Source organism: Neopsephotus bourkii, unplaced genomic scaffold (genome assembly GCF_033783945.1).
Source record: "Neopsephotus bourkii isolate Nb327-2 ecotype Australia unplaced genomic scaffold, CSIRO-AGI_Nbou_v1 NB_1615, whole genome shotgun sequence".
In the NCBI taxonomy this organism is placed as follows: Eukaryota; Metazoa; Chordata; class Aves; order Psittaciformes; family Psittacidae; genus Neopsephotus; species Neopsephotus bourkii.
The window spans coordinates 3,656,538-3,675,941 of NW_026902090.1; the positions used below are offsets into that span (position 1 = coordinate 3,656,538).

The following is a 19,404-nucleotide window of genomic DNA, read 5'->3' on the forward strand; positions in this document are numbered from 1 at the left end:
GGGAGGGAAATGTGTTTGCCAGTCTGGCCTGTGCCAGTGGAAATTTTGGTTTGGCTATGAAAATGCTGTATATGGCCCCTGTTGTGAAGCACAGGCAGGTGGGCAGTCTATTGGATGAAATGTGAGAGTTGGAAAGTGAACGTTTAGGGGTTTCCTCTGGAAACAAACTGGCAGTGTAGTGAAGGGACAATAGCAATGTCCCATAGAATGGCTTCATCTGTGCTCTTAGACCTCAGTGTGCTTTTTCAATGGAAGCTAGTATCACTATTTCCATTTTAACGGTTTAATCTAAACCAAGAGATTTGTCTATAGACCAGCTGTCAGATCAATGGCACTGCAAAGGTCTGCACCTTTGATTTTCAGTTGTGGTGGGTTGACCCTGGTTGAATGCCAGGTGCTCACCAAAGCGGCTCTATCACTGCCATGCTCAGCTGGAGAGGGAAGAGAATATACAACAAAAGGCTCATTTACAGATTGAGATAAGAACAGGGAGAGATCACTCACCAATTACCATCACAGGCAAAACAGACTCAGATTGTCACAGAAACAGCTAAAACCTTGCCACACAAACCCAGTACCTCTATACGCAAATCTCTTTTTCTGAACATGGTGCACTTTTCCCATTTAGATATGTATCAGTGTGAGAGTTTCCTGTGTAAAGAGGAGACCTGTAATGCTATCAAGGATGGTTTTGTTCAGAGAGATGGAGATAAAGTGAGCTCTCTGTGCCAGGCCTCTGAGTTAGCTAAATTCAGGTCAACCATTCAGCAATATTCAGACAGTATTGTCAGGAGGTGTTAAGCCATGTTTCCAGCCTTGTTAATATGAGTTTACAACTTATGGTTGGAGCTATCTTACATGCGCAAAGCATGAATGGGGCAATGCTGGGTGCCCTCACCCTGACCTGAGTAGAGCTGCTTTCAGGTAGGTGAACAGGTTTGTGCTCATAAAAGCAAGGGCTGGCCCTGAATCTGAACAGTACAGATTGTTTGAAGAAGTGTCTGCATCTTTAGTTTATGTTCAGTGCTGGTTTGAGCTGGATCGTGTGTTTTGTGCAGCTGATACAGCAACTGTGATGAGTGTGCGTATATATGTGTGTGTACAACACTTGTTTCCTGCAGCACTAAATCCGCAGCTGCTGACTGTGCTCTACTGAGGTATTCATAGCATAATGGGTTGCAGTTCAGTGGAAGAATATTTCAGGAAGCATCTACTGAAGTGAAAGAAACCTTTGCCTATGGGTCAGGCAGTTCTCACTGGGTAGTGTTTGGGCCGCAGTTAGGACAGCGGAACACACAAGCCTAAGGCACCATTCCTGTATCAGGGAGGAAGGTTGTCGTGGCTTGGTGGATTAGTCAGGTGCATGTTGTGATCCCAAGTTAATCTCATCCTGATTTTGATATTACCATCTGTATTTTAACCTCTTGCAGCCCCTCATCACCTTGGAGAGCAGCATCTCATACATCTTCACTGTGGAGGGGATGAACACTGTCACTGTGCAAGTTGCTGCAGGCAACACCCTCATCCAAGACACCAAGGAGATCGCAGTGCATGGTACTCTCAGCCTTTTCCAATCGAATCTCAGGGGGGTAATCTAAAGGTGAAGAACAGGTAGTCAGTCGCTGTTGAACCAAAATGAATTGTCTGAACTCCAGTGCCTGAAGGAACCTTTGAAGACAAACTGTAAACAAAGTAGCTCAAATATGTTCTGATCACGAAACACAGAAGTGAATTGTATGGGGCAAGTAGCCAAATTTGTACGCTCAGCACTGTAGTAAAGTAGCTGATGTCTCCTTTGTCTGTCAGTGTGTTGGTACACACTGACTGGGAACTCCTAAAACAAAAAAAACCACTCTGGAGTTTTAGACAGACTGCCTTCCTTCTGCTTCCTAGGTGTGGAAAATAGTGGAACATTAAGGTAGCCTCAATACAGCTGGTGTATCTCTTTACACCAGTAAAGAGTGACTGTATAGAACACCAAGGGTCTGGAAATCAGGGGGCAGAAATTACTTTGTTGTTGGTATCTCTGCTCATCTTCCATGGCACAGCTGGAGGTCTGACTGTCCACTGGACTTTCCTGTGGGTAATGTTTGGTATGTTCTTGAATATCTGTATGTCATGGGTCCAAAAAAAGCACCCTTTGTCAGACCACAGGGCTTACCCAGTTTAGGGCTTAATAAAGACTGAGTGGAAGAGCTCTCTCAAGGACTTTGAGATTTCTCCAGAGAATAATTTTCACCCTGGGCTAGTCTTCATTTTCCTTTTCCAGTTATTGGCATCCAGCATTTGAGGGCAAGCTTTTCTTTGGATAGCAGGCTTTCTTGAGAGACCTGGGCTTCAAATAACTCAAGTTGTGCTGTGTAGTTGAACTATCTGTGTCTGGTTTCAGTAATTAAATAAATGTCCTTCTGGTGTCTGGAAAGCTGTATGCTCAGATTTAACAACCAGCTAAATAGATATTTATTGATTGCCTGGCTGTGAAATGCAGTGGGGGTTTAATAATTTGGTAATATGACTTAGTAATACCGAAACTCGCTATTATCAAATGTAAGTAGCCCTCTACTTGATCATTTTGAGCATTGCAAATTCGGTGTTTACTTCTGGGAAACTTGCATCTTTCCACTAGTTTCTGGAATAAACCTTAATCAAGAGTATATGAGGAGCATCACCACAGGTGATCAATGGCAGGTCCCAGTAGGTCCCACAGAGCACTCCTCACTTTGTGTTTTTAAACGTTTTTTTTAAGAAATTTTGCCATTCTACTTAAAAGAAACAAAGTTTTAGGCTTTTTCACAATGAGAAATTAATCCAGTTGGAATGTCCAAGTAGTCCTGTACAGCATCATGCTGTAGATTGACCTGGTCTAAGAAAGGAGTCCTCCTGGATCTCCAGCGATAGTCACATCAAGTCTGAGTATGTAAACGAGTGACACCCTTGGTAAACTTGCACTCTACTAAATTGGAATACTCATCTTTGTCCGGTGTTGAGTTACTATGGCTCTATGCAGGAAGGCATGACTTTCTGGTGTTAACAGTGGAAGAGATTTATTCAGAGGCTTCTCATATTGTGATTAACAGAACAGAATTTGCTCAAAACATAAATTGGACATGGTACAGAGGGTTCAAAAGTCAAAGGCATTATATCAGGTTCTGGGTTAAGCCTTCAAAACTTGAGAAAGTTTCCCTTCTGTCCTTGATTTTTATTTAAAAATATATTGCACAATCTAACAAGAAAGAACAGATTTTGCAGAAGATGCAACATAAATGCTGTGCTACAACATCCCTGCTAGTCTGTGGATTTCTGCTTTAATATTCTTGCTGGTTTCTCTGGATCTAAAACTGGTACCTTCTTACAAATAGTTAATGGTACTTAATCGAAGTGTCTGGAGATCAGGTGCTTCAAGGGGAGGCACAGCACATCTCCAAGAAAGGAGAGAACTTGTATCGGAGTGTGATTCCTAGCCTGGATCTGTGTCACTGGCTGGCCCAAATCCGTTGTGCACAGTTGTTGTAAGGATTCCAGATGTCTTGGTCTTTGGTGACCCCAGAGGGGAGAGTTGGAATTGGAAAAAAAAATAAATTGTTCTGTATTTTAAGTCTACGAAGTTTTTCTTCCTCCCTGCAATCAGTCAATTAGGAAGTAATTTCAAAGTGTTTCATGAATAGCCATTGCTTGATTAGCCAGTCATTAGCACCACTGGGTTCTGATTTATTGAGGTATTAACCACTCATGGCTTCCCTCTAGGAGTGCAAGCAGATAACACCTGCTTTTGAAAACATTACTTACAGTAAGTGTTTGCTCTGCAGAGCACAGTGCATGCAATTGCACAGACCTTCCGGATTTCAGCCAGATGCTGTCTTTTTTACTGATCAACATCCTCGTAAGCAGTATCTGATGAAGTTGAGTGGCAAAGTTACAAAGCCCAGAGACACTGTGAAGGGAAGGCATCCTCTCATTTTTGCTTCGGTTTCCTGTTGGAAATGCTGCAAATTGGCACTAGGGCAGAATGTCCTTTATAAGAACTTTTACAAAAATTCTTTTCTTGCAAGGTTTACGTCCTGCTTAGTGTTAGCTAGCCCCTTCTTCTTCTTTCAGCCTTTGCTCTCTCTCTTGTTTCAAGATAATGTAATTATTGTCTTCCTGTTGTCTTCTGCACCTTTGGCTGTATCTTGAACACTGCCCATTTAATCTTCCCATAAATACTGTTTTTCTATTCCAGAGTATTTCCAATCTCAGCTCCTGTCATTTTCTCCCAACTTGGACTACCATAACCCTGACATCCCTGAATGGAGACAAGACATTGGCAAAGTCATCAAGAGAGCTCTAGCACAGGTGAGCATCTGTTTCCTTATCTGTAATAATATTGAGTAGGCTGTTAACATATGCAGTTTTCCAACATGCTAGCTTACAAGAACGGGAAAGAACAGTCATAATGAAGCTATCATTCTAAATCGATAAAAAGCTTCTTAATATTCTGGATCTTTTTGCAGAGGCAAACTATACTGGGAAATTTGTGGAAATATTATAATTGCTTTTATTAATGTTTCTGTGGTGCTTTTTAGCTTATAATACCCCTGAGGACTTTACAAATCCTAGATTGTAATAGTATCATTATTCTTATTTTGCGAAATTGGTATCACAGTATCTACTGTTATCTGCTCCAAACATTTGGGTAGTGTTACTGTGTGTTGCTAAACAGCTGATCCAGTTCATCCCAAAAGACAGACACTGTAGTATGCTGTATGCATGAGGAAGATATTTTTACCTCTTCCTAATAGTCAGGAGTTTCACATGCATCTAAGTGTAGCAACTACTGAACGTTATAAAGCACTACTCCCTTTCCAACTGGGTTAAAAAGGAGGATTCAGAGGGAAAATAAACTTACCTTTAAAATACATGACAAAGAAAGGCTTCTGTGGGTGTAAGATACTGAATCTTCCTTTGGGATTAATTAGAATATGTAAACCAGCACTCGTATTCTTGCAGGAAAGGAGACAGAATAATTTATGATATCAAATAGCCAGGGACTTTGGTTTTGTGTAGAATCAGGAGATAGATTTAGGCAAGCTTTTGTGTTTTTTTACATTCTGCCAAAACTGTATCTTGCTTTTCTTTTTCTTTTTTTTTTTTTTTCCTTCAGCTACAGCTGTTCTTAGAAATGGAGGCTGATTAATTTTACTAGGAAAGTACGTTCCTGCTCAGCTTTTCTCATCTGCAGCCCACTCAGAATTCACAGCCTATAAGAGCTTCCTTGATTGTTTTCTCATCCTGAGAAAACACGAAGTCCATTTGTTTAAACTGTTGTTCTCTTTTACTGTATTCAGAGTCAAGCTTGCAGAAAAAAAATAAATTAATTAGATTGGAACTATGCATGGTTACAGACAGCAGAAGAAACCCTGTAGAAGTGCTTGCTTGTATGTATATCCCTTTGTGACTGTTTCGGTACAGCCTGTGGTCTGTGCTTATAGGATGGATCACCAAGAATGGGCTGTCCCTTTGATACATTTTAGTTCAGGGATGCAGCCAAGGAGCTTGAGGTGGATAGGACCCAGGAAGCTAATGGGGTTAGCCTCATAAAGCAAGAGTTCCTGAGGGAGGAGAGTCTTCCTACCCTACTGAAAATGCACAGTTTGGATTTGGGGACAGAGGCTGTGACCTCAGTGGGTAGCACATGGTAAGACAGTTGTGAGAGTCAGGTGTGGAACTGACTCTTGGTTCAGCAAACTGAGCAGTTTCTAACCCAGCCCTCCCAATCAGCCCCAGTAGTAAAACGTCTCCTACTGGAGTCATAAAGTTATTCATGTATGGCAAATGTGGATCCCCATAATCTGATATTAGAAGCTTATTGTAGCCATTTTTTTTCATATGTCCCTGTTAGTTGCACACGTAGCAGTGGTCATGCTGAGCCAGACTCTCTAGATCTGACACTGGGTAATTCTTTTGTAGCAAGATGGGCTATATGGAAAATTTAGATCTGCAGACATGGCAGGTTTGAACTTTGTGTTGAGATCTTTGGATTCAGGTGTGTTGTCAAGACTACATTTGCTTGTATAAGTGGAGTGAATCAGTAGCCAAACCTCTATTTCTAACTCATCAAATGGTCACAACAGCTCATTAGGACAACAGCACCTGCAATGGAACTGGTAAATAACAATTTGATGCAAAAGTGTTACCTGTAGTGAATGGAAATGTGAATAACAGAAACAGCTAGAGACGTCCTTTTAACTTTTCTTTTAGGTGACTGGTATCCCTGATGAACAGATCTTGGTAGCTGTATTTCCTGGGCTGCCTACTTCTGCTGAACTTTTCATACTGCCCCATAAAAACACAACAGAGAGGAGGAAAAGCAGTGAGGCTGATCTGGAACAAGTAAGGAAAGAAGGATTCATGGAACATTCATAGCATTTGGAGATGGGCTACTTAACTTGTGCAGTACTGGAAATTGCTTACAATAAGCACAATGGAATTGGAATCATCTGGAACTGTGGCAGTATAGTTTATGGCATTAAAAAAAAAAAAAAAGGCTTTTCTGATACCTCACTGAGATATGTCACAGTCTACCAGCAGTGGTTCTTCTTAGATATTTAGTGTGTCCTTTAGAAAGTAGTTATGGCCAAAGGAACCTTTAATACGTACTCCCTCTACTCCCTGAAAGAATGCTAATAGACAGAGGCCAAAGCAGCAAGGTAATATACTGAGGTTTACTAAAAATACATGAAACTCTTCAGCTCGTATATCACTGGAACAAGACCTTTTTTTCTGCAGCAGAGAATAGCGTGTGCAAACTATATTTGGAAGTTACAATATCCATCCACTTAGATAAATAGGTAATTACAGTGATGAATAGCAACAGTGATATGCAGGCAAGGGAAGAGCTAGGAACAACAGCACTAGTCTGCCGAAGCTTTCACAGTAGAATTACCAAGTGATTAAATCAGCTCTTATAAAGGCAAAGGAGTGAAGTACTGCTGGAAAGGCTGCTTAGCTTTAGCTAATGTTCTTGTATGCGGCATTTTTACTGGATGCAAGCTATGTGTGAGCCCATCTTGAAGTAACTGTTGGAGGAGTAACTCTTCTGTGATTAAACATGAAATAATTCAGAGGACTGCTGAATTCTGTAGAAGCTCTTGCCACCCACTGAGCAAAGTCAGTGACCTCAGTGTACTACGTTTGTTCTAGGAAGCTAGCAAAGCTGGCCTCTTCAATTTATGGTGGTGAGTGTGCGTAAGAAGGGCATTGTGGTGGGAAGGTTTGCAAGGCTTTTTGAGGGATTTTCTTGGAGTCATTTCTGTCCTGTTCAGTAAGATCTGCCCATATTAAAATCCACTCCAAACAAGCTGTTTTGCCAATATTTCATATATCAGTATTATACAGACAACTTAGATTGGGTTTCTGACTAGCTGACAATGAGGCCTGAAGCTCTAGTGCTCTAATTTTGACAGTGTGCTCAGTTGTACTTTGGCACCTGGTTTTGGCTTCCAGTTGAGGAGCTCTGCCCTGGATTACAATCCAGGTTCCTTTGGCCATCAGAACTACTCAGTAGCTGTGCCCTGACGATTGGAACTACTCTAGGGAAACTGGGCATTAACAAACTCAGGCTCCAGTGTGATATGCCAGGTATGTGCTCTGAGGCAACCAAATAGCACAGCTGAGTTGCTGAGCCATGGATAAACCTAGTCCAAGGCCCCTCTTCTAAATGAAGGAAAGATATGCAAGGTTGCTATTAATCATCAAAACTGTATTGTTTCATCCCCAACAGCCTATTTGAGTAAAGAAATGTTATTAGGCTGGATCACCTAAATCAATTCCATCATCCACCAATAAAAGGCAAGTATATAAGTGATTTCAAAGTGTATTAGATCAAACTCACAGGGCATTGTGGAGGGTGAAAAGGTCTTTAGTTCTTTTTACTCCTCTTTTACCCCCTCAATATAGGGAAAAAAAATGCTAACTTTTCTTGGTTTCCTTCTCAGGAGAAGTAGAATGATGCAGTGTGTGAGTCTCAAAAGTTCTGTAAGGGAGATTTGCATGCAGTAGGACTCAATTCTATCTAAAGCACATGTACATGGTTTTCTCCACCCTCATTCTCTCGCTTCCCTTTTCTTTTTGAAGCCAGTAAGAGGTGTTAGTCACCATTCTTAGGCTACCTGCATTTCTGAATGTTCTTCAGAAATTGTTGTTTCTATATTGTAACTACTATATCTCTTATTATTTTGTCAGGTGGTAGAAATCTTTTTTAATGCTCTCAACCAGAACCTCGTCCAGTTTGAACTGAAGCCTGGTCTCGAAGTCGTTGTGTATGTCACTCAGTTAACATTAGGTGAGTGTGAAGTCAAATGCTTAGCTGTGGTTCTCTTGAGGCTTCAGGCAACTCTAGAAGAACTAGTCTACATCAGAGCACTCAGTTTGGTATGTGCTACTGGGGTGCATAGGACTGATCATGCTGAGACATTGTCTGTGTAGAAGCAGGAAGTATGAAAAGCAATCCAGCAGTGGCATCTTCATGCACCAGTTTGTACAAGTATTAGAAGTACCTTTTAAGAGGTCCCTATGGATCAATTAACTAGTGCATTGATGTTTTTCAAGTGTTTTAGAAAATCAGGCAAATGGTGTTCTATTAAGCCCTCATTGGGAACCTGTGTAATTCAGTGGGAGTATTACTATCATGGATATTGGATAAAATCCTTATTGCAAAGGGTTTGTTAATGTTATGACTAGCCAAGAAGCTTTATAGGGGCAAAATACTCATGAAAAGAAGATGTAGACCTCTTACGGGAAATATTGAATATTGACTTCTACAAATTAGAACTTATTTAAATTTCAGTGCTGCTTATTTCCATTTTTGCTCGAAGTAATAGTCACTTTAAGCTTCATCACCCTCTTTGCTTTAAACCACCCTAGCGTGAAGCTCTCAGATACTGCTGAGAATTTTGGCCAGCCTAGAGTAAAGCTCTCAGCTATTTCTGAGACAGCGATGACTACAGAGGAGATGCCAGATTTATTTTTACCCTTGCCATTATCTGAAATGTGGGATCTTGTGCATATGATGTTGCTGATAGCCTCTCAAAAGGATTGGGATTCATGTCACATGATAATACACTTTAGCTTCTTTTGACATGAGACTCAGAGAGCCAAGAGCTGGGCTAAACCAAGGCTCATGACCTGTGCTACAGGTAATGGCTTTTTGCCTTCACTGTCTGACTGTTGTGTGGGGGTGAGAGTCAGATGTTAACAAGAATATGCTGGAATAAATTAATGTGCAAAACTGCGAATGAAATCTAAATATCTGCAGACTCCAGATTCAGAATCTGGGTTTGTTCTAGTAAGACATCACAAAGTGTGGAATTAACTTACAGTGCTCAGTTATTCTGATGCATTTTGACTCAGCTGAAATGACAGTCAGTTGATTTGCACAAGAGTCCATCAAAGCAGTAGAAGCAGAATACTGTCAGTATCAGACTCTTAGGTGTGAAAATTTGGTGATGAAACCAAAGTGACTCTACTTACATAGACTTTGTCCCATCTTCTGGGTGATAGAAAAGGAATAGAGAGCAGTAAAAAAACAAACCCAAATATTTATGCAGAGTGAAAAACACTCAGCTGCTACTTAGAATCATTTGTGCATCATTAGAGACACTGTCAAGGATGGATGGATCAAGTCTACAAAATGGTATAACAGTGCATGCTTGGGTCCAGGATTATTGCTCTGGGCTCCTCTACTGACTCGACTGAAAAGTCTGTAAGGTCCAAAGCAAGGAAGAACCTTGAGGCTTCTCACCAGACAAGATCCCTGTCACATGTGAGACAGACACGTCTTTGGAAAATGGGAGTCATGCTGTTTACGGATGCTCTGAAGTAGCTTCTCCAAAGGGGAATAGACATGCGTTAAGCATGTCCCTGGAAAACGCTGAAAAGCAATGGCCCAGAGTGCTACCACAGGAGTGGTCAGCCATTCAGCTAAGCATGGCTTGCTGTGCCTTTCACTAAGAGATGTTAGACTGCACTATCTTAAAAGAGGAGCTTGGCTTTCAAAGGACAAGAGAGACAATTTGTTTCCTACTGATTGGTCTTGCAAAAACAGCATGCACTATGCAGTGGTGATAAAGCAGATGTAGCAAAAAGAGAGTTAAGCTTAACTCCCATGAGTTATGTATTCCCTAATAATATCTTGCAGATGTAATGCTCTTCCTTTCCTCCTGCAGCACCCCTTGTTGATTCCAGCACGGGTCACAGCAGTTCGGCGATGCTGATGTTGCTGTCTGTGGTATTTGTAGGCTTGGCTGTTTTTTTAATCTACAAATTCAAGAGGTAAGTTGAGAAACTTTGGGGGATGGGAGGAAGAGGTACTGTGTGGTTTACAGGAAATCTAGGCAGATCAGTTCCTGGATTGCAGATGAAGAATGGGTTATGCTGGCCTAAGGCTTAGACCGGTATAATTCCCTATTTCTCAAATTTAGAGAGAAGACAATCTACTGCCCTTCTACCACAAACTCAGTGCTCTTAAACATCACCAAAAGCTCAGAACTCGAACTAAGACCTGCATCAGCAGATGTGTTTGTTCCATAGATCAGAAATGGGAACCCTGTGTGCGCACTGAGTACGGAGCTACACAATGCAGACTTAGTCAAGAAAACACAGTGGATGTCTTCATACAGTCTATATCCATTTGGCCAACTGCCTTACTGCAGCAGTATCTCATTTGTATCTTGCAAAGTGAATACTTTAGTTTTGCAGAGGAACAGGTGTGATTATGTTAAAGATGGGAGACTCAAAGCCAGAAATTTTTGTGTTAAGCATCAAAATGCCTTTGGGAATCTGTGCTGAGATTTTCTTTGCCAGATGTTAATATAAACCTTTTGCCTCTAGGCAGGATCTGGGCTGGCCCATGGCACTTTGCTGCTGCCAGCTGTGAAACAAAACTGGCAAAACTGGGATGAGAATGGCCTGTTTGCTGAAGGGCTGCCTTTCGAGAATATATTTTAGGCAGATGGAGATCCTTAGGAGGAACTTTGCATTCAGTACAGTACTTACTGTGTTAAATGGTCTATGTGCCCTGATTCTGTCCAGTGGCAAAATATAGTATTAGAAGCATAAGTTGAGTCTGACTTTGTAAAAAAACCCAACAACTTAACACTGGACATAAGTAGCTCCTCCAAATTGGGAAGCTATACTTTTTCTTGCCCGGATTCCAGCTACATTTCTTTCTCTAGCTTTTCTGCAGCCCAAGGTAAGCTGAGTAGTCTAATGATGCTAGTGGGATACAAACCGTTAAAAATTGAATGATAAGACAGATGTATCGTATCCTAGTCTCCAGGTTCAAATCCCCCCTAATTTCTAACCTCTTGCATTAACCATTGTCAAAATCAGTGGGCTGCACTGCTTCTAGTGCTTGATCCTATGTGCATTAAGAAGTGTTACCAAGCCTTTACTGACTTCAGTGGCCCAGGACAATATCCAGAGAACCCATATATGTGAATCTGCTCAGGTGCAGATTTCCAGGGCTTCAGTGTGACTTGCTTATTGCAGATTGAAATCCTCTCTCAACTTCTGGAGGTGTAATACAGGTGCCCAGGTGAATGGGGAATGGAACATGGGACTTGTTTAAGGCATTGATTTAATAACTTGCTGGGAAAGCAGCTGCTGGTTTCTCTCACTCCTAGATGTAGAAAGAGGAAGGCAAGGAAGTCTCACTGGGACATATGTCAAGATGCAGGTACAACACTTTGTAAGTTGTGCTTTTCTTTGTGTCTTGGTGAGGTATTTTCTTAGGTTTGGCCTAATGTCTTTGGCTTTGTGATCACCAATCAGTTACTAGAAAGAAGGATCTGTATATTTTAGCTGCCAGAAGGCAGAGAGGTGCTTTGCTTTGGCAGTCTCCAGGTCATGTTATGCTACTACAGCACATAAAACTGACTCTTGTGCTACTTGTATCTTGAGACTCGAGCTTAGAAGCCATCAGCCAAGTGCTGCCCTCCAGGGCTGGTAAGACGCTGTCTTGTTAAAATCTGTTGAAAACTGAATGTATCATAAATTGGGAGTGAGGGGAAAGGTAATTAAAGAGTAAGTTTTGCTTAGCCCAAAGCTCATCCACTTAGTTTTGTTGCAAAAAGAGCAAACCCAGGTCAGACTGACAAAGCTTAGAGTTAAATCAGATACCCAGAGTGTCCTTAGCTTGATTTTTTAGAACAGAAAGCAACTTTTTGGCTCTGTCTGAATCTTCTGGCTCACTGGATCAGAACTGAGAACACACAACAATTCTTAATGGAAAAAAAAGGTGAAAACAAAAACTTCGCTCTAGCTCTCAGGGATGCAGAGGTCCCTTAGCCATATGTACTTTTCTAAGTAACAGTGATCCTATCCTGGATACAGAACTGCTGCTTACAGGAAAAGGTTGTGAGGAGAGCATGGGCCTCCACGAATTTTTAATTCTAAAATTTTGTAGAATCTGTGCTTTACTGGTTTGCACACAGACTCCTTATTGTGAATCCATCAAGTTATAGACCCAGCAGGCATGTCAAACACTGCTGCCAGAGAGGCGTTGAGGAGTCTGGATAGAAAAGGAAAGAAGGGGGAAAAATAGGAAAATAATCTGCAAAAAGATTGTTTTCTGGGAGACTGAGCAGGTAAATATGATATGTGTATGGGTGGTGAATAATTGGGCAATTAGTGTATGTGTGTCTTGGGACAGGAATGCAGGAGTGTGTGTGCATGCACTTGTGCTCAGAGAGGTACAGTGGGACATTCTGGTCACCTATGTTGGAAGGCACAGCAAGGTTAGGTGTATGTGTATGGATGCACGTATGTACAGCTGTCTTCGTTTCTTTTTCCCCTAACTCTCTGGAGTACCTGGAGGCCCTCTCCCACACAACTCTAAAAAGCTTTTCTCACTTTTCCTCAGGAAACTCTCACTTCTCTACCACTCCATTGTTTGGAAGCAAAACTAAGTTTTCCAGTATCTCCAGGCTTGTTCTCGTGTCCTCATGTCTACACACCTCCAGATGTATTCTAGGCCCTTAAATCCTATAGGAATGCATTTGTCCTCTGTCATCCAATGTGTGCATTCCCTGTGTAGTGCTTATGTCTTCTAGTGGCTTTAAGGCATGCCTGAAGGTTAAAAAGAAAAGGTAGAAGGGAGGGAGAAGAATATGAGGTTTGTTAGCTGTTACTAAATATCCTAAGTATGTCCTGACTTGCTGCTGGTTAAGAACAGAATGCCAGATCAAGCCAATAGCACGAGAGTTTTGAGGACAGAACTCCGCTGGAGTAAAATCAGCATAGGTCTATTGAATTAATGAGAGCTAAGGCAATTTCCACTGCTTTCAATCTCTGACATATCCAACAGCAGACAAGTTTAGTACAAAGGTATGGCATTTTATATAGCCTCCTTTGAATGCTTCTTTCTCTCTCCTGTGTGCTTTAAGACACTGGAAACATTCTCTGAGTTTTCCTCGTTTTAGCAGTGTGGACTGCATAGCATAACGTCCTTTTAAGGGCATTAGCAAAACCAGTCAGTCACCTTCTCACTGGCAGCTACACACAGATAACCCTAGCAACCCCCATGATGCTTAACACATTACTTTTCAGTTCTCTCATTTTAAACTTATATTCCTCCAGGGATTACTATCTAACCATCTGTGCTAGGCCTATCTAACCATCTGTGCTAGGCTTATCTACCTGGCTTATCTATCTGTCTAACCAACTGACTTTCAAGAATATCTTTCTAGCAGTCCAAGTTAACTTCTCTTGGAAGAAGAAGAAATAATCCCTTCACTTTCATGGCTTCCTGAGCATCAAGGGGGAATAAGTCTCTGCAAATTTGCATGAACTGTGTGTAGCATGGCAAACTGTTTTTGCAATGAAATGGCAACAAATAGACTTTGGGTGGGTGTTATAAGGTCTAAGTCCTTCCTGTACTGTGAGGCAGAACCAGTTCTTTATAACTCTTTCTGATGTGGCAATTCTTACTGAGTCAGAGTGGGCCTGTCAATAGAAGCAAGTGAGGCCATTTTTTTTCTCTGTTGATAGCAGTGCTCAAATTGATTTTTACTTTTGGTTTCCAATGCACCACTGATCATATAATAAATACTGAGAGAGTTGGCAGTTGCAGCTGATTCTGCTTAGTTGATTGCTGCTTTCTGAGCTGGGTGCAGTATCCACTGTGCGCACGACTTCTCATTTAAAAGGGCAGGGACCAGAACATCTAGGCTTACAGCTGGAAGAAACTTTAAGCACAGGATAGGAAGGCAGTGGCCTGAGATTTAGGGTAGCTTTAGGCTGTTAGAATTAGTGGATGCTAATGGCACTTTCAGAACTCAACTTCGCTGTGATGCTTTCACCATTGTGGGAGCTGATATTTGCATCACTGTCAGGGCTGCATTTCTGGGACTGGTCTCAGTTTAATCTCTCTGATTAGTCAATGACATGCTGAGGATCCCTGTGTTACAAAATATAACCACTCATTTTCTTTTCCTGCACAGGAAAATCCCTTGGATTAACATCTATGCCCAAGTTCAGCATGACAAGGAGCAGGAAATGATTGGCTCTGTCAGCCAAAGTGAAAATGCCCCCAAAATCACTCTGAGTGAGTTCACAGACCCTGAGGAGCTGATGGACAAAGAGATGGACACGCGAGTGACGGGTGAGAGACAGCTCTCAGCTGGGTTTGCTTCACAGTCTGGGTAAAGTTTTTGGTTATTGGGGTATTAGGAGAGGCAGCCACTGTGACCCCAGGTACAAGCAAAGCCTGAGGCACTGAGATAGGGAGCAAATCTCTCTCTGCAACATGGTAACAGGGAGTTTTTCTTACAGTTCTTCAGCTTTTCTCACAGTGGTACATGACCAGGGTAGAAACTTGGAAATAGCAGTAGTAGTAATAACTGTTGCTCACTCCTGTGCCTCCTTGTGACCCTGTCTCTCCTGTGAAGGTATCTCAGATTCCCCAAACCCTCAGAAGAATCAGCTGAACCAGGTTTCCGCTGTTGGTGTGCTATCATTATAATTGAATATGTCCCTAATAGCTTAATGAATTTATTGCTGCTCAGCTGAGCTGTATTAGCACCTTTTCTGCATGGTCAATGCTTATTGCAGATGCAGAAAAAATATATGTTACTTTTAAGCACTTTTTTTGTCATTACACTGACACAACCACATCCTTAGAAGGAGTGAGAAGCAATATAGAACAAACCATTAAGGCCACTGCCCTGACTCCCTTCTCCATTTTCTCCTCCACAGGAAGCATCTCAACAATTGCCAACAGTGAAAGCACAAAGGAAATCCCCAACTGCACTAGCGTTTAATACTGAGAATCCACTTGGTCTACAGCATTTCTGATTTTTTATTTGTAATTATTATTGTTATAATTATTATTATTATGAAAAAAGAAAGAGGTATATGTCATTATTATCATTTGGGAGGGGGTGGGGCGGGCTTTTTCTGTTTACCAAGGCTGCATTCATAAATAGCAGGGGTTCTTAATATTTAGGAATACTTATCAAATTAGAAAGAAAAAGCAAATAACAAGTCAAGTGAGCAGTAGGATTTGAATGCCAGCCTCCTGTTAAATACAGAATGGGAATTAAGTATTCAAATTAAACAGACAGGTATAGTACCTTAGGCAACATGTTGTAGGTAATTTGTCCCTTTTCAGCCTTTTTCAAAATAACTCATGAATCAGCTATTTCATCATCCCGGAGGGCTCAGGCTGGGTTGCTGGACCAGGCTCTGCAACATGCCAACAGCCTTAGCTTTCCAATGACATGCATGTCTCAGCTTTTTGCAGGATCTTGCCTCTTTTAATTGCTTTTAATTTCAGTCACCCTCTGGCACTGTTGACTGCTGAGAAAGGGAAAAAAACATCAGAGCAAACACACATCTTGGACCATAGATTGGCTGGAGGGGACAGCACCACAAGCAGTGAAGGAGCACGCCTGAGTTTATGAATGCAGCCCAAACCCCGTGCATGTGTATAGCGAGGATGCCGAAGGCCTATTGTAGATAATTACAATGTACATAGCTTTTTATTTCTTGGGAAATAATTTAATGTTTAGTAAAAGAAGATATGTTTGAAACAAAACCTGAACCACATACACACATGCACGCACATGCACGCACGTACATACACGTGTGCGTGCTCTCGTACACTCCAGCCAACCAGGGACTGTGGTGAGCATTTGAATCACGCTTTGGTTCCAAGCCGTGTTCCAGTTGTCTGTCATATTTCAATCTGGCACTGCTGTCTATAAACACCATAGTTTATTTCTCTTTGTAGAACTGCAAGCCTTTTTTTTCATATATAGAGCATCATTTCCTATGATGGAGCAGAAAAAGATATTAGCTGGATAACTATGAGCCTGTCGTGAATATTTTAATAATGTTCATCATCTGTCCACCTCTGTCACTGTTACCCATTTCTGAGAAAGATCTTGGTGACATCCATTAGGGAAAATGAGGAAAACAAATGTGAAATTATCACCATCTCAGTGTGGGCAAATACCAGTGTGCTTGTAGTACCCAGTACAACCTGAACTGAGCAGGGGGCCAGGGTGCAGTAGCTTTGCTCCCAGTGACAAGTCATGCTTTTAGCGGTTAAGCTGATGAAATAAAGTGCTATTCAGGATGTGTAAGGGTAACAAATTTTGGCTGAACATAATGCATGTGATTAGGGACTGCTCTTTGGAGAGGGGAATGGAGGGTCAGATCTGCATAACTTTGCTTGGAAAGGTCTTTCTTATGTGTGCTGTAGAACAGCTGCTTCCAATTTTGGATGGAAATGCCATCAGAGTAATTTCTGCATGGTGGGTTGGTACTTTCTGATTAGAACAGGGAGGTTAATTAAGAAAAGACAGTGAAAAACCTCTTTAGGAATCTTCTAGCACACTGAGTTGAGGATATACCTCAGGAATGGTGGAGTTTGGGGGCAAGAGGTTAAATTAGTGGTGAGTTACTTCTATCCATTTGAGTTAATGATGTTAAAAATGGACCTTATTCTTCAAATATTGAGTTCTAAGACTCAGCAGGAATTTAAGGAAGATTGAAGGCTTGTTTGGGAAGATGTTCTAGTGTTTGTGAGGTAACAGATGGCAAAAATGACAATGTTTGCTACCCTTTTTTTAGGATCTGGATACAGGACTCCACATCACTTTTAGTACATCTGGACAGAAATTCATGATGGCTAGAATTTAGGTGTTACTTGCTACCTCTCTGCATTGCAATGTGCCAGATAGCTACAAACCAGCCTCAGCTACATGTGTTCACTCTGTTAATGGGCTGGAATGTCTTTCAGAGTTTACAATCCTGATGGGTTTGCAGGTGGAGAGAAAAGTAGTTAAATACAGTTTGGAGAAAAACACAGGGCATATTTAAAGACCCAAATTGTAAAGCCAAAATGTACAGAAATACTGTCCTAAAGCTAAATATTCTCAACCCTTCTCCTCCATTTCAGTCAGGCTTGTAGGTCCTTTCTTTTGATTTAAAAATATTTTTCTGTTTCCTCCCTCACTTTTCTGCTCTAGTTCCTAATATAAGATGAAGAGTGATGTCTGTGTGGTTCTATTTAACCTTGAGTTCATCCATCACATGTGCATAAACTGTTGCATTACTGTCTCTGCTCTACTGAAACACCAAAGTAGTTTACAGTAATGTCCCAGTCTGGTGATAACACTGTTAGTGCGAGGCCACAGCTTCCCATTTAGGTATAGATGGGAGAGAGCTACATAAACAACAAGGCCTGTGTGCCTTGAGCTAAACTGTGGGCTGATCTCAGTCTGTGCTGATCATTGGGATTGGAGGGACTGGTTTTGTGAGCTGCTCTAGAGGACTGAATGTGAAATACTCCTTGTTTTTTGTATTAACTTTTATAAACCAGGAAACAAAGTGAAAATGTTCATTGTTGTTTGGAGTTTTCTAGGTTTTCCATGGGATTGATCTCATGTTGATTTAAAAAGAAAGGCAGAGTATTGCAGTTTTCTCAATTTCTTTCCACTCTTTTTTGCAGTATTTTTATTTTTGCATTTGTTTTATATTTTTTCCCTTTACAGTCTTAAAGGTGACTGATAAATATCTCACAACAGATGAGACAAAGCAAGGATGAAAAGTTGAGAGTAAGCTGTTGAAAAAATGGAAACATTTTTACTTCTTAAAAGAAATTTAATCTCAATGGGGGATGTGAAATTTCTGAATGATACGGTTAACTTTTTGAGAAACATCTGTCCAGAAAAACATTTTCAGTCCAAAATTATCATAGAGGCACTACAAAACAAAAAAAAAAACCCAAACAAAAATCCATGGAGCAAAAATTAAATGTCAAAAGACCCTACCTGATTCCTGGGTTGGCTTAGACTTCACGTTCTCTGAGACTTATTGGGGATTACTACTTTTTAACGTAGTTTGTCACACTGCTGTCTGGACCAAGGTGTGCTCCACCTATGTCTGGAAAAAGGTCTCTAGGATGTACATGGGACCACATTTGCCAGATCATACCTGCTGCATTAGGGCACAACTATGGATGATGGCAGCAGAAAAAAAGCCTGTATTCATGACTGAAAGCTGCTGCTTTAGGATATTAGATGGGTAACGAGTATGTCCCAATGGGATAGCCCGGGCTCTGTCTATCCATGGGATCTCTGTAAATTGGGATTGGATGCTGGCAATCTTTTTTGGAAGGCACCGAGCTGTGGCATTAGCAGAGCATGGAGTATTGGTCACTGTTATTTGTATATGTCATGCTGGGAAATAACAACTTGGGGGTGTCATAAAGTTTTTTCCCCTGCAAGTTTTATCCTGATGAAAATGTAATGGAAATCCTTGAAGCTGTAGATTATTATTTACTAGAGTAACGTGGGAAAGAGCCAATGCCATGAATAGAATCTAAATACCTACCATACTGTGGTGATGTATAAAGAGGAAAAGAGAAAGTGAGAGCAAGAGACTGGTTCAGTGCCCTTTATCACTGCCAGCTTTTCCCTCATAATGGATTCTACCTTATTAGCTGTATTTTAGGAATAATGCATGAGACCTGAGGACTAGATGAAGCTTTTGGCTCTGTATGGCTGTCAATCTGATATAAACACCCTGATCAATCTGATATAAACACCCTGATCCTCTACTTGGTTTAGCCTGTACTTGAGAGCCCCAACACTAAGCCTGGAAATATCAGAGATGAGGCTATAGCGACTGGAGACTGCAGAGTTTCTCAGTTGCCGTTGCCATCAATAAAAGCATATGCAGGAGAGTGTGCATTTTCTTCTGGAATAACTTTTACTTTCAGGGGTGTGCAAAGATAACCTGTTCTCTCTTTCCCTTCAGTCAGTTCCCACACACATTCCAGGTCTGACAAACCAAATCAGAATCGCATTCCTTCTGATGATGGACAGTGCATTAAACCCAAACCACCACCATGGTTTTGAA

General features: G+C 41.3%; 1 protein-coding gene across 1 annotated transcript in view; it reads left to right on the forward strand.

Moving 5' to 3' along the window:
* Nucleotides 1-18,139, forward strand: part of SORCS3 (sortilin related VPS10 domain containing receptor 3) — a 302,919-nt gene extending 284,780 nt beyond the window's left edge. The window contains exons 21-27 of the mRNA XM_061372631.1: nt 1,431-1,554; nt 4,220-4,332; nt 6,238-6,369; nt 8,221-8,320; nt 10,203-10,308; nt 14,478-14,638; nt 15,232-18,139. Coding sequence (XP_061228615.1) covers nt 1,431-1,554; nt 4,220-4,332; nt 6,238-6,369; nt 8,221-8,320; nt 10,203-10,308; nt 14,478-14,638; nt 15,232-15,296 — 801 coding nt within the window. The 3' untranslated portion in view covers nt 15,297-18,139. The remainder of the gene's footprint in view (nt 1-1,430; nt 1,555-4,219; nt 4,333-6,237; nt 6,370-8,220; nt 8,321-10,202; nt 10,309-14,477; nt 14,639-15,231) is intronic.
* Nucleotides 18,140-19,404: the final 1,265 nt, after the last annotated feature.